Source organism: Entelurus aequoreus, linkage group LG02 (genome assembly GCF_033978785.1).
Source record: "Entelurus aequoreus isolate RoL-2023_Sb linkage group LG02, RoL_Eaeq_v1.1, whole genome shotgun sequence".
Classification (NCBI taxonomy): Eukaryota; Metazoa; Chordata; class Actinopteri; order Syngnathiformes; family Syngnathidae; genus Entelurus; species Entelurus aequoreus.
The window spans coordinates 56593846-56609804 of NC_084732.1; the positions used below are offsets into that span (position 1 = coordinate 56593846).

At 37.9% G+C, this 15959-nt stretch overlaps 1 protein-coding gene across 7 annotated transcripts in view; it reads left to right on the plus strand.

Annotated features, from left to right (window-relative positions):
• LOC133635993 (serine/threonine-protein kinase BRSK2-like) overlaps positions 1-15959 on the plus strand; it is a 198491-nt gene that overhangs the window by 135190 nt on the left and 47342 nt on the right. For 6 of the 7 annotated variants that reach the window (XM_062029578.1, XM_062029552.1, XM_062029562.1 and 3 more), the window contains exons 4-8: positions 726-866; positions 3639-3755; positions 7441-7474; positions 9780-9848; positions 13696-13842. In XM_062029578.1, the coding sequence (XP_061885562.1) occupies positions 726-866; positions 3639-3755; positions 7441-7474; positions 9780-9848; positions 13696-13842 (508 nt within the window). Of the gene's footprint in view, positions 1-723; positions 867-3638; positions 3756-7440; positions 7475-9779; positions 9849-13695; positions 13843-15959 lie in introns of all 7 variants that reach the window. The other variant, XM_062029569.1, reaches the window with a different exon arrangement.

The following is a 15959-nucleotide window of genomic DNA, read 5'->3' on the forward strand; positions in this document are numbered from 1 at the left end:
TAAAACATAGCTGCTTACTGTTCTCTTTAGCATACTGTACCGGTATTCAATAGCTTGAACCTTAAATCCTACTGAAAAGCTCTTTATCTTTTTTCCTTTGTGCGATTGTAAACTACTGAAATCAGCTTCCTCCATTTTGAAAAGGAGGACAGATGCGTCACTCGTGACGTAACGAATTTGACCCGGTGGGAGTTCTAGCCATATGCTAAATATTTTGCGAAACGAGTTTGACCCGGCGAAAATTATAGACATGCGATAATAAAATTAATATTTTGCGAAACGAATTTGATCCAGCTTCAATAATAAACCGGCGATAAGGCCAAGCATGCGTTAATTATTTTGAGAAACGAGTTTGACCCGGCAGTAATTCTAGACGTGCGAATACTATATTCCCTGCGCCAATTCAAGGAAATACGGTATTACATTTTCTACACTTGGAGTTATATTCTATCAAATCTTTAATGATAATGCTAATGCTCTATTTTTAGAACATGCATAACAATTTACGCTAGAAACATCAAAGGGTTACATTTCAACATGTCTGAAAAGGAGTTGGAAAAAGCTTTTATTTAATCCTACCCTTGTGTTTCCTGCATTTAATAACATGTTTTATAACTCCTATGTTTACCATTTTTGAATAGCAAAATTATATATAATAAATAATCAGCAGTGTTTACCTACAAGTGTAATAGTTTGTTTAATGAAGAGAAGTGTCTGTTGCACAGGTACCTGGTGCTAGAACATGTATCTGGTGGGGAACTCTTTGACTACCTAGTGAAGAAGGGTCGACTAACGCCAAAAGAAGCACGGAAATTCTTCCGACAGATCATCTCAGCCCTGGACTTCTGCCATAGCCACTCCATATGGTTTGTTGAATTCAGCATTCACTCCTTTAATACCTGGGATGTCCTGATACCAATATTTTGGTACCACTACCGAAATGTATTTTGACACCAATAAAGGGGACCACAAGAAAATGTCATACTGGCTTAATTTAAACAGAAAATCTTATGATACATTAAACATATGTTTCCTATTGAACTCAAACAACAATTTAAAAAATAACATTGGGCTTGTCTTATTACACTCAAAGACCAATTTACAAGTGTATGTATTACACGTATAGCCTGCCATAATCTAGGACTAGCTGAGAATACAAAGCTTTACTGACATTGTATTAAATGCGTCATGATTTATGGTTGCCACTCTTGGTCTGTGCTTTAAGACTAATACAATCATTAGTAAATACTACAGATAAGACATGTAGCAGGTAAAACTCACATTGTTTTAATGATAAAACACAAGTTGTAGGACATTTTAACAAAATTCAGTCATTTCACTTGCATTAGTTTACGCTACGTGGGCGGTTTTGACTGCGCTAATAATAGGCAACAAGCCAACCAGCTGTGTGCGCCTCTAATATCTATATGTGCACAACAGTGGAGCTGTTAACTACATTACCTGTCGCTTATTAAACTAAATGTATAGTAAGGCTGCAGCTAACGATTATTTTTCTATCGATTAATCTATAGATAATTTTTTCGATTAATCGGTTAATCTATAGATTATTTTTTTCGATTAATCTATAGATTATTTTTCCTTTTACCGATTATTTTTTTTATTCAAAATGAAGATGAAAAAATAAATGTAGGCCCGTTTTTTCAAAAGGCATGGCTTTTATTTGCAAAAAAAAAGAAGTATGGCCACTCAGTCAACATTGACAACAACATGACTAAATATTCTGTAACAATGTAAACATTTAAAACTTTTAACATTTAACAAAATTAAAAGTAGCTTATTTGCTTTTTAATGTGCAAATATAAAAGTCAACATCCAGTGCAAATCTTAATATTCTGCAATAGTATAACCATTTCAAAAGTAAAAGTATTGCTTATTTTGCTTTAAAATGTGCAAAAATAAAGATAAACATCCAATACAAAAAAGTGCAAAACGAAATATTCTGTAACAACAGTGTAAACATTTCAACAAAAGTGAAAGTATTGCTTATTTGCTAAAATGTGCAAAAATAAAGATAAACATCCAATACAAAAAAGTGCCAATCTAAATATTCTGGAGCACTGTAAACATTAAGTATTGCTTTTAAAATGTGCAAAATAAACATCCAGTCCAACACAGTACACAATAACCAATTCTACTCATTCCAGTGAGTGACTAACAGTTGTAATGAAGAAAGGTTAGCATGTGTACATGTTTGGTTCTTTTCTTGTTTACAATATTCCCAGCAGCTGAAAATAGGCGCTCAGAAGGGGTCGATGTGGCTGGAACGAGAGGTAATTAGCCTTCACCTCAAGCCAGGATTGCGAGTGAGCTGAGCTGCAGTTTATATTTCTAGAAGGTCAACGGGCTCATAGTGATGTTACTAGCAGTTGACTGGGAGGTGTTTATTATCATTTGGGGAGAGTCCGCTGCCTGATGCTCACCTGCTAAACACCTATCTGCTCCACGCTGAAGCGCTGACTACATGCGCTCTGAATACACACTGCTGATTGGCTGATAATGCTTCGTGTGTACCAATCAGATGGTTGTGTGGGTGGGACAATGCTGCGTGTGTACCAATCAGATGGTTGTATGGGTGGGACAATGCTGCGTGTGTACCAATCAGATGGTTGTGTGGGTGGGACAATGCTGCATGCTGAGACAGACGCAGAGGAGCGAAGCAGCTTGTTAAGACTTTAGCAGCTAAAGTTAGCTTTAGCTTAGAAACTCGTTCGGTACACCCCCGTGCCGAACCGAAAGCCCCGTACCGAAACGGTTCAATACAAAACACGTACCGTTACACCCCTAGCAGATACAAATGACACAGTCATGTTTTTGTGTAATGATGACAACGTATGCTCGCGCGGACGATTGACTAGTTGATGGTTTTCTTTTCAAATGTTCGTTCATAGCCGTTGTGCTGCTATGATAGGCCATTTCCGCTCGACACAGTGTGCATACAACAACATTATTAGGCCGTTTATTGAAATACTCCCACACTTTTGACCACTTTTGGCATGCTTTTCCCCCCTCGCTCGCACCGCTCGCATCGTCTGCTTTGATCGTCTGCTTTGCGGTCCGCCATGACGGTAGTGTGACGTAAATATGCGACGCGTCGACGCACAAAAACGGCGTCGACGTATTTATGTAACCGATGACGTCGACTACGTCGACGCGTCGTTTCAGCCTTAATGTATAGATCTGATTTTTTGTTATTAAATTGTTTATCCAAGTTTGAAACAAAGGTGGTAATAGTGAATTGCCACCTTTGGCGAGTCATGTTTTATAACAATGCTTGCAGCGCAACGCGTCCATGTTTAAAGCGTTGCTTTTATCAATAGTTTTGAAGTCCACATACCTCCATATTGCGCTTCACGCACCCTCTTTATTAATCAGTAGAATTGCTGTTTTTTGTCATTCTTCTTCTCCACACTGTTTCTGCTTGTATGCGCTGTGTGCACGTTTTGACACACTCAACATAAGATTATAACACAAATTGGAAAACAAATACTGTATTGATGTTTTTCACATAATTTGTTGTACTGTTTTAATCATAAGCAGCGGTGGGTAGTCATTAACTGCGTTACTCTGACTGAAGTAACTTTTTAACTGTTGTTCTCTCCTGTTGTGCTGTTTTGTAGCCACCGAGACTTGAAGCCAGAGAATTTGTTGTTAGATGAGAAGAACAATATCAGGATAGCAGACTTTGGCATGGCGTCTCTGCAGGTCGGGGAAAGTCTGCTGGAGACCAGCTGTGGGTGAGTATTTAAAATCCCTGAAAAAAAAATGTTTTCGTGCATTTTCTAAATGTTTAAACAATTCGAGCAGAAATGGCACATTTTAAAAGCAATCAGACTTATTATAGATTACATATGTTGGAAATGGAAATCAACACTAAAGTGGTAGTTTTTTAAAAAGCTCATGTTAATCTCTTTTTTAGAGTTACAGGAGCAGTAAATACACTCATAACAATATAAAATGAAATTTGCATACTTTTTGCACATTCTAAGGAAATTAAATATTTAATATATTAACTTTAACTACTAAATCTAAAATGTAACCAACTTTTGCAAAGACTTACACGTTTTTTCTTGCTTCATTTACTTTAATTGCATTCTGCTCTCATGTACTTCCTATCAATGACAGTTTACTCATATCTTACAAACACAGGATACATTTCATTCATATAAGGAATTTGTTTGTGCAAAAATTACTAAGAATCAACATTATGAAAGAGTGAATATTCCAGAAACAATGGATATTCATTAGTACTAAACACCTTGCCTTTTTTAAGACCTGTAGTCGCCTCTAATTTTTCATTAGACATTACGCAAACTCCCTGAGCATTCTTTGGACCACGTGTGCACATGAGATGTGCACACTGTGGCCACACCAGTATTACAAAACCTGACTATATCACTTAAATAATCTAATTACAACAGTAATTAGATTATTTAGTAATTACCATACTTTTAATAGAAGCGATTTGGCAAACTTACAATGGAAATACAGTGGAAACTCGATTTAGGTTATTCAACATGGTTCGCCAACCTAAAAGTTTATATGGTAAAGCAGTGTTCCCCATAAGAATCATTGTAAACATGTCTATGAAGGTTCTCATTCATCCAGGTCATTGTCATCTCAGGGCATTCAATCGATAGCAACTGGACTGCTTGGTTTGTCTTGGAAGACGTTTCGCCACTCACCGTGTAGGCTTCATCAGATCGTGTTCATAGACTTAGATTGGTCAGATCTAGTCCAGCGGCTGGTGGCTAAACCCCAAATATTTATACTCCAAAAAACCAAGAGGGTGTGCCTGGGCAAGGATGGTGCATCCTGAAGACTGGACAACCCACACCCACAAAAACAATCTGGTGTATGCTATCTAGTGTAATGATGAATGCATTGATTCATATATTGGGGAAACAAAACAACCACTAAGCCGACGAATGCCACAGAATAGACGAGCAAACTCTTCAGGCCAAGACTCAGCTGTCTACCTGCACCTCAGGGAGAAACAGCACTCCTTTGAGAACAAAATGTACAGATTCTGGACAGGGAAGACGGAGGACAATCTTTTTTTAGCTCAACAGCACAACAACATTACAACAAGCTTAAATGTCAGCACACACACACATAAGTCACGTTGGTGCACTCCGAAACCAAAAAACAGGAAAATAATTTTACCTGATGTCTGGGAATAGTTGTGACATTGTTGAACTCTTTGGGAGCTTCGGAGTGACAAACAAGCAGTGGCTTCACTTTGTCACCGCTGGCATTAACACAAAATAGCAATATGAGGTTATCCTTCATTGGCTTGTGCCTTCGCTTTTGCTGTAACAAAGGTTTGTTGTGGCGTTATTTTTGGTTTTGTCACAATTAAAGACTTGCTGCGGAACAAAGCCCCCAAGCTGATAAAATCGTTGAACTGAAGGAACCACAAGCCCCAGGCTAACTTGCTAAAATGCTAGCTCAGTTGTTGTCTAGCAACCTGAAGCTATACAGCAAGACTGTGAGAGTTTGGACACATTTAAGTGGTTTCTGATCACACAAAGTGATCTTTAAGACAGGCTCACACAGCTCTAACCAGCACAAGGTACGACGTGATTGATTCAAGCAGCATGAAAAGTAAAAGAATAAAAGCGTTTGTACCCCAAGACATGGTCCACACACAGAGGCATATTTGGCACGATGTAAACGTTACATAAGTTTCTTGCGCTTACAAACAGATATCTACTGACAGATATACGTTTGAAATATACACTACTTTGTATTAGAAATTGCAACAGCGGAGGATGCATGTGCATGTATGAGCCAGTCTGCCCTACAACCAGAGGACATAAAAAAGGAGCATATTGACTACAGCGTTGGACTACAATGGCAGGCTCACGCAAAGCACTTGGGGTACATTTTTACCAAATACTGTATGGAGATATCCGCTGATGTGGCAATTGGGAAAAACTTCTCAATTGGGGCAAATTCCAAACAGATCGTTTGGAGGAAGTATGAAGGAAGGCAATATTTTTATAAATATCTCTGCAATGCCTCAATTGTTTAATTTCAAATTTTCGGGACTTACAAACACAGAAAATTATACCAATGGGTAAGAAAAATTGGTTTTGCACAGTAGGTCCCATTTAAAACCTACCATATTTCTCAGATTATAAATCGCAGATTTTTCATAGTTTGGCCGGGGGTGCGATTTATACTCTGGAGCGACTTGTGTGTGAAATTATTAACACATTACCGTAAAATATCAAATAATATTATTTATCTCATTCACGTAAGAGATTAGGCGTATATCAGCAATCGTCACACACACACGTCAACCAATAAATCTTCTGCGGGGGAGGGTCATGGTAGAAGTGCATTGTGAAAAAAAAGATGCTACCTGCTACTACTGCCGTACCTATGAAAATTGATGATTTCAACATTGGCGGTAACTTATAAAAACTGAGAAGGGCTGAACAAAAAATGGCACCGAAAAGGAAATCATATACTGCAGGTTACAAGCTGGAAGTAGTGAAATATGCAGCAGAAAACGGCAATCGAGCAGCAGAAAGAAAGTTTGGAGTAAGCGAGAAACTTGTAAGGGACTGGCGAAAAGTGGAGGCTACTCTTACTGAAATGAAGAAAACTAAAAAAGCTAATCGCAGGCTAAAAAATGCGACTTATACTCTAGTGCGACTTCTATATGTTTTTTTCCTTCTTTATTATGCATTTTCGGCCGGTGCAATTTATACTCCGGAGCGATTTATAATCCGAAAAATACGGTAATAAATTATCTTCAAAATGTTGGACAGAAAACATATTCAGTTTTATTACTGTAATTATCTTAGCAATCATAATGTTTTACAGACTGGGATCAGATGTTTTTGGATGTATGTATTGTTTTTAAAGTTTTGAATTAGCTCTATACTACAACATTAACTAGGGATGATTGTAACATACAGCAAGGTAGGACAACATTTATTCAAATAGTTGTTTCTATCAGAGGCACACAGGCATGGAACACACTACCAGCTCATATTAGAAGCTATGACCACTACCCAACCTTTAAAAAACCCACTAAAACAGTGGTTAAAGACAAAACAGTTTGGTACTCATCATGCCGCTTATTAGGTACAATTGTAAAACAAAAAATGCATTTTTAAATTACTAATGTAATTTATTATGTGTATTTGTATTATTAGGAGTATTTTATAATGTGCATTCTTTTTTAGAGAAGGATGTTTGGCCACCGTCACTCAAATCAACAGAATTGTACTTTTGTCTGTCAAGAATGGCTTTGGTCTTGTGTTACTGATAAAAATGTTATGTAAGATGAAAAAAGGAGTGCCTTAGAAGGTTGCCGTGTTCTTCTGGCTGAGTGAGTAAATTGTGTAATTGAGTGGATCACTTTGAGTCGTCTCCGGAATCATCCTCTCTGTGCTTCGTTTCCAGATCGCCGCACTACGCCTGCCCAGAGGTGATCAGGGTAAGTGCTCTTTCTGTGTTTTCTGTCTATTATTGTGCTTACGTCACTGCTGCATCCTGTACACTTTCATATATCCTCATTGGTGGAAATAAAGATATATATATTTATAATTTGCCTTGAATACTGACGCTCTCTCTATGCAGTAGACTTTTCATCATGTGACTTTCTACAAAATAGTCATTTTGAAGTAGTTTGTTAAATACTGTTCAGGACCTTGTTTATATCAGTTGTCTGCAATGAAAAGTGACAAAACACAGACGAGCCCATACGAATATTAAATGTAATTACATGTTGTTTCAATATTTATCTTGAGAAAGGAACAAGGAACATGGCGCTTATATTACAAAAAAAAAACAGGATCATCTCAACAATAAATAGGTGCATTTTACGGTATGTCAATGCCATTACATCTTTTTTTTAATCTCACAAACACCAAAATCTGTGCATTGTCTGGTACATTTGTACATTGATCTATCGCTCAGGATACACCAGCAGTACAATAGCTGCATCAAGCTGCAACAATATGTCTTTTCTTAAAGTTTCAAATGTTCTTATTATTGTTGCGAACATTGGGATTTGGTTGATTTTGTTACACTCTTTCAGAATTCTCCTGTCACTGAACAGCTTTTTGTTATGTCCCAAAATCCACACAAACCTAAAGGAACATCAATCATTTGCACGTTATAGTGCTAAAAGGGCCCTATTCTCCCACTTGAAGTTACGCATGTTTCTCTTATTCGGTGTGTACATCTGGAATGAAGGCGACTCACTATGAGATGGACTTTGTCATTAAGCCTTTTTGAGTGGGCTTATACAGCTGTTAGTGTCTACGGGATTTTGTGAGGGGGAGCACGACAGCTGACAGTTTGATACTAACTGTCAAAAAAATCTAAAGGATCAACAGATCGACACTACATAATATAAATGTCTTTGACTAAGGACTTCTATAGTCCAATCTAAAGCATTAGATCAGTCGATGAGAAAAATCCATGTGGCATTTTTTGTTTTTGTTTTTTAAGAGCACAAATCCCCACAAATAAACAGATCTCATTTACAACTTTTTCCACCTCAGAGGAAAAAACAGTCAGATAAATAAATAAACAGTAACATGTAGTGATTTATTGAAACTTAGTTTAGTGGTTTACTTTAATAGGGTCCCGCCATGGTAAGATTCAGTTTAGGCGGAGTGTTGAAAAGACGATCAAACTTGACATTTTGGAGAACGTAAAAGTTGTATCAAGGTTTTCGTAGTTGGACCCTGAACGAACTGGCCAAAACTACACCTCCGGGCCGACAGTGAAGTGAATTATATTTATATAGTGCTTTTTCTCTAGTGTTGACCCTAGTGTGTGAATGTGAGTGTGAATGTTGTCTGTCTATCTGTGTTGGCCCTGTGATGAGGTAACAATTTGTCCAGGGTGTACCCCGCCTTTCGCCTAAATGCAGCTGGGATAGGCTCCAGCCCCCCCACGACTCCGAGAGGGACAAGCGGTAGAAAATGGATGGATGGACTCAAAGCGCTTTACATTGAGAAACCCATTGTCTACATTTAAGCTACATTTACCCCAGTGTGGGTGGGACTGGGAGAAACGTGGGTGAAGTTTTTTGCCCAAGGACACAACAGCAGTGACGAGAATAGGGGAAGCTGGATTCAAAACAGGAACCCTTAAGTTTCTGGTCGACACGGTGGGCTCCATGTCCGGCGGCGCCGCGTCCCAATGGGCCTTGCCTTTCCGATCTTCGAACATTTTTCCAACACACCCACTATATACGGGGTCTTTGTGTACTCAACTCGCCTCCCTCCCATAAAGGAGGAGGGGGTTTATTGTTCGACATTTTGACGTTTTCGTCGAGTCAGACTCTTCCCAATCGAATCAGACTCTTCCCAATCGAATCTTTGAATAATCGACTATTCTACCCTAATACCTTCAAATAAAGATTTATTTATTTAAGAAGTAACTGAAATGTGATCATTTTACCCCTGAAAACTAATTATTTCAAATATTAGACTGTTACATCCACAGAGCAAGAAGGAGCGCTACCGCACGTCCTTTCCACCCACAGCCATTATACTTTGCACTTGAGACACACTTTGAAAACTGCTTTTAAAGATATTAAGGCTTATGTAAATATAATGTAATGTGACTTTGATTGCCAACAATTACTATGTGACACACTACATTTTGACATACTTTGTTAGCTCATGACAAAAAAGTACAGATTAATCAGATATATTTCTAGTTTTTATTTATTCTAGTTTTTTATGTTTTCCTTTTTCTTGTGTCTCTGTGGATTTGTGGACCAGGGGGAGAAGTATGATGGCCGCAAAGCAGATGCATGGAGCTGTGGAGTCATCCTCTTCGCACTTTTAGTGGTGAGCTTTTTTTGTACTGTCAATTTTCCTAAGCCACACAATTTTGCACTGACGTCATGCTTTGCACTGTGGGCTTGATCTACTAAGATCCAAAATAACAAGTGCTAAATAACATGTTCAAACTATAAAAATGTGTGTACTATTAGTAGTGCGTGTGCTAAATTATTACATTTGCATCCCCTCTTCCTAATATTGTGGGCGTTCTGATAATCATCAATGATAGGGGTGTAAAGATTCGTCGACATTGTTAACAAATATTGACAATAAAGTTTGTCAAAGTAATTTGTCGCCGACAAATTAATTTGTGAACAAAAAAAACGTGTGTTTTTCCGGAGTGACGCAAGTCAGCGCAGCCACTCAAACAACATTGCGTGTGAAAATATGTAAGGTGTGGGAACATTTCCTCTTATTCTTGTCAAAGACATGAATACCTTGCTTGTTTTGCAAAGCAGATCATGTTTTTATGACATTACATCTGGGATACAGAAGAATTTAGAGCGGAGGTTGGACATCTGGGGGATGCGGTCTCAACTCGGTAGCTGACAAGTGTGAGACGAAGTTATGTAAAATATAACTTTAACTGTAATTTTAGCCAACGTCCACCAGCTAAACTTTGTCTAAATCAATTCAAGTACTTTTTAAAGCAGTGTCAATTAGCAGTGCAACAACGAAAGTCACAATAACAAAAGCCAATCACACCCACTCACACACAAAATATTAGGCACCAATGCACTGGTATCATAAGATTAAACATACAATCTATTAGATAGCTAATATGTTAATCAGTAATACAATTCTACACATTTGAGTCTATTAGATTAATAAAAATGCCAGGAGTCAATCAATAATTTACTAGTGTTAAGCTTCTTAAAATATCATCACAAAATGCTTGTTTCTTCTTGAGCATTTTCGATAGTTTTGGTGTTTTGTCGTTTGTTGCTATTGATGCTGTTTTAACTGTCTTTTTTTTTTACATTAAAAATTACATTATGGGTTGTTTTTTTTTAGCAATTTTCCGGTTCTTTGTTTTTAAATGGACACAAGTTTAATTGTTTTTTTTAATTTTTGTAACTGCCTAACGAGCAGCCTAGTTACAGTATGAATACATATTTATGAATTAATTAGTCATCTCTGTTGTTAGTAAGAACATGCCTAAATTATCTCAAACTGAATTTTAAAGTTGATGACTAAATTAAAGCCTCATGTGTACGCTTTAAAAGCCGATTAGACAACTAATCATTAAGATTGTCAATGACTAGTCAGCTATAAAAATTGTTGTTAGTTGCAGCCCTTATCAGCTTATAGTCTGCATATTGATTGCACTCTCTATTTTGCAAATGACTAGCCGTGGTGTGTCGGTGTGTATGTGGGTCTGCATGTAAGAATGAGGTCAATTTTACAGTGTATTAGCTGATGGGTTATGCATATTCTTAACTTTATTACTTGTTAAACACATTTCCCTAGCTATCATTGTTTTATCACTTTTGTACAATGACACTAACGCTTCTGTTTATCTAAGCGGAGGTTTACTGTACAACTTATCGTAACTGTGTAGCATTGCTTTAACACAAAAATACATCATTTGTAGTAGTTTGAATTAGAGATGTCCGATAATGGCTTTTTTGCCGATATCCGATATTCCGATATTGTCCAACTCTTAATTACCGATTCCGATATCAACCGATACTGATATACAATTGTGGAATTAACACATTATTATGCCTAATTTTGTTGTGATGCCCCGCTGGATGCATTAAACAATGTAACAAGGTTTTCCAAAATAAGAGAACAACTTCAACTCAAGTTATGGAAAAAAGTGCCAACATGGCACTGCCGTATTTATTATTGAAGGCACAAAGTGCATTCTTTTTTTTAACATGTCTCAAAACAGCAGCTTGAAATTTGGGACATGCTCTCCCTGAGATAATCCTAATACCCACTACAACTATGGGAAATACTATACTTTGACTTTCACAAAGTGCATTATTTATTTATTTTTTTAAACATGCCTCAAAACAACAGCTACAAAAACAATGAAGGCACACAGCTTCAGTCCAGAGTATACTAGAGTAATAAAGTAAACAATAACATAGTCATCATTTAGTGCAAGACTGCCTGGCATACTGTATAACAGGAAATTATAAACTGGGCTCAATCTGCCGTGCTCTAACGTATCTGTATGAGTAACAAAAACGTGCTGCAAGCGAGTGGTGAGTGCTTGAAGTGGCCTACCAGTCAGTCAGAGCTTCTGAAATGCTGCGTTGAGACAGGGCACCTCCCTTCACTGCAAGCTGCTTTCAGTGTATACTTTTCATCCATGTTTTGCTTGTATTCATCGTGTATCTCCTTATGATTCTTGAAGAGGTGGAAGATCAAATTGCTCGTATTAAAAGGAAGACGTCTTGGTTCCTCCTCGCATAACCAACTTTTTGCAGTCATTGCAAATTGCCAGTTTTTTATACGTCAGACACACTTTAAAATAATCCCAAACCATAGACATGATGTCGTTAGTTAGTCACCGAGCGAGCTTGCTTGTTAGCCACGGCTACAGCACCGGCAACAACACACTCTTGTTGTTGTTATGCTACGCTCGCGACGGTTTGATGAGGTCATCAAGCGTCGCCAGTAAACCTCTCATGCTGCAGTCATCAACTCCTGTGTTGTGTGTGGGAGAGGGGAGAGGGGAGAGGGGAGGGGCTGCTGACTGGAAGACGCAACTGCTCTGTACTGCTCCCTACGTCCGTGTTTTACCGGATATGTACCGCTCCGTACAGCGGCGTTTTAAAAAGTCATTAATTTTACTTTTTGAAACCGATACCGATCATTTCCGATATTACATTTTAAAGCATTTATCGGCATCTCTAGTTTGAATCTTTGGGCACCTAATGATGCGATCAAATTCGTATTCCTGGGGTGACTATTTGATTCAGAATCGATTCTTGATTCAAACCGATTATTGCAATTATGTGTAATAATTATAATGAAACTTTTTTAAAAACGAGTTACAGGTTAGAAAAGCTGGCCTAAAAACGTCTTTTTAAAAATGTATTCTTATTGAAAAAAAAAGTATTTATTTTTTGTTTCAAATCAATTTTTGAAAATTATGAATCGATTGACAATTGGGATGAATATGCCACAATGCAATTTAAATGCGGTACAGAGGAACCCAAGGATGCAGACGGAAGGTAAGTAAAACAGTTCTTTACTGAAGGAAAGAGTACTCACTACAAAAATCCAAACAGGAGATAACAAAAAGCGACGGTGCGAAAAAGAGAAAACAAAATGAGCACCGTGGAAAAAAAGAACAAAAGATAATATTGAACTAGACTTGGGTTGGAGTTGCAAGACGTGCAACCTACCAGACAGCGCCAAGCTGGATGGCACTGGGAATAGCCAAGAATGTTAGCATCAAAAACTCTTGAAGCATAGAAGTCTTCGGTCATGGAGAGTCGAGGAGTGGAATTGCCGAGTGCCATCCAGCTGTCGAGGTGCTGCTTAAGTAGTGTTGGGAAGATTGGACACAGCTGTGCACGTCTCACAACTCCGCCCACAGGGAAACACAGGAACTCTAGGAGGAAGACAAAAAGTAAGAGCCAGGTCTGCTGCACCAACAAAGGAAAACTGAACAAACTAACCACAAGGTTGCAGCAGGCAGTGACAGAATAGGAATCACAAATCAGATGTGAATCGATGTTCTTGTGCACCCTAAATAATCATATTGCTTTTTTATACAACCTGACCAACTTATAAGCAAGTCTTACAAATTCTACTGTATTTTGATGCTGAAAGTGTTGTTGACATGTAAAGAATAATTTGTTAGCGTTGAGATGTTCTTCTTGGTTGTCAGGGCGCATTACCTTTTGATGACGACAATCTGCGAAATCTTCTGGAGAAGGTGAAGCTAGGAGTGTTCCATATGCCTCACTTCATCCCTCCAGACTGCCAGAACCTTCTTCGTGGCATGATTGAAGTGGACGCATCCAAGAGACTGACGGTAAGACATGCTTGCTGACCTCATGGTGCATCCTGTCTGCAGCAGTAATACACTCAAAGAAAGTAGAGATGTCTTTACCCCGATGAAGGGATTGGATCGTGGCCGACATCTGCCTTTTTTTAATTGATTTGCTGAAAATGCTGACAACCCAACCAATCTTTACCGCAGATGTGTCCTTCTATTCACATAGCTAAAGATTGTACTCACATGAAATATTCCTTCTAAAGGGATGCACATTCAGGGAGTCACACTTACATTTACGGATTCCTTGTTACACACATGCAGGTTGTGTGTGAATTCTAGGAGGGTGATGCTTGTCTTGCCAAAACACCGGCTAAAATTTGAGAGCAAGCTCTGCAACCAGTGCTGTCCATCCATAGCGCTGCGCCTCTTCTATTACAAATCCTATTCTTCTTGGTGGCAAATAAACTGTTTATTACAAGCATCATTATCAGTGCCAGACTAGAGGACAAACCGATCAGGACCACACAAGAAGCCACTCTCACCGCTAAAGCTACATTTTAAAGTAGAGGTGGTCCTAGGAATGTAACAATAAATAGTAATAATGACAACCGCGGTAAAACTTCTGACAGTTAGTATTACCCGTTTAAATTAAAGTTATCGAAAAACCAAGATTAAAAACCAATCTTTAACAAACTCGCTAGCTAGCTTAAATGCTAATATGAATACAAGACACGTTGACATCTTTCCACCTTAAGAAACGACATACTTGACATGAACTTGTATAAACACATTACTATCTCAATAACTAAGATATTAAATTGTTCACATTGAGCCTGCAGTCTGTGCTGTCTTACTACAGAGTGACCAATCTAAACTCAAAGGAATACGACACAGACTAAGGTATTTTTTTGACAAGTTTATTAACAACAGGAAGTGGATTTACGTGATGTCATACAAACCAGAAATTAAGCCGAGTCAACACTCAATTTGCTTTTATCAATAAAATTGTATCAATCTTTATCAATAAAAAATGTACGATAGCGCACATAGGTAGGTAGTTGTGACCTCAAGATGCGAAGACAGGAAACAACGTGCAGGTAAAGAAGAGTGTTTGATATACTACAAAAAAAGACAAAGATGCACACAAACTAATGATCCAGCCCCGACTAAACAGTGAGGCTGCCCTATAAAGTCCTCTGATTAATGATTAGCGACAGGCGACTGTCCTGATCACCAATCAGAGGCAGGTGTGGTCAATCTGTTTATTGGTTTTCAGTAGCGCATTCTTAGCAACAAGTGGAGGAAAGGAGCGCTGAAAAAAATACAAAAAAATACAAAAAAGAGACTAAACCGAGAACAGACCACAAGTCCAAGCTGTCACTACTACCGCAAACACGCTCTACCATAACAGAATGATCCAGCCACAAAGTGACCACGTCTTATCGTATTGTATCCTATCCTATCCTATCCAGGGTAATGTTTTTGGTGCTTAGTATTGTTATGGATGGGTGCCTTACACATTTGAATCGATACAATTCCAATTTCCGGGACCTGGAAATCAATATTGATATTAAAATATTAATTTTCTGTACTTTTGTGTGTGTTCATGTGGTAATTAATTGATGTCAATTGTTTAATATATATATATATATATATATATATATATATATATATATACTTTTTTTTTTTTTTTAAATTAACATTTAACAGTGAGCTAATAATGATAACTGTGATGTGCAGTTGTTATATATTGTTTACTTACACTTCTGAGTCTCCGTTGCAAGTGTTATACAGTAAACTTTGCACGCTGTTGCAGTTTTAAGACATTATTTGGCAGTAGTGTACAGACTATGGTGTGTTGCCGTAGCCAGGACGTAGTCTTTGCCATTATGTTGAATGTGCCAGTCTTGTATTTTGTTGAATCAAAGTGTTTATACTTTAAGTATTGAACTTACATTACACACCAGCCTGTTTAAATGTAATGTGTATCATAGTTCTAGTTTTGTCACATTTGGAGGTGTTGAAATCCCCATGTAAAATTGATAATGCTAATTGGTATACAAGCATATAGCATATCCATCGAGCTAGCGCATTTTCTATTAGGCATGTTTTCGTTGTTGGCACGGAAATTTGCAATATTACTTAGCAGCAGT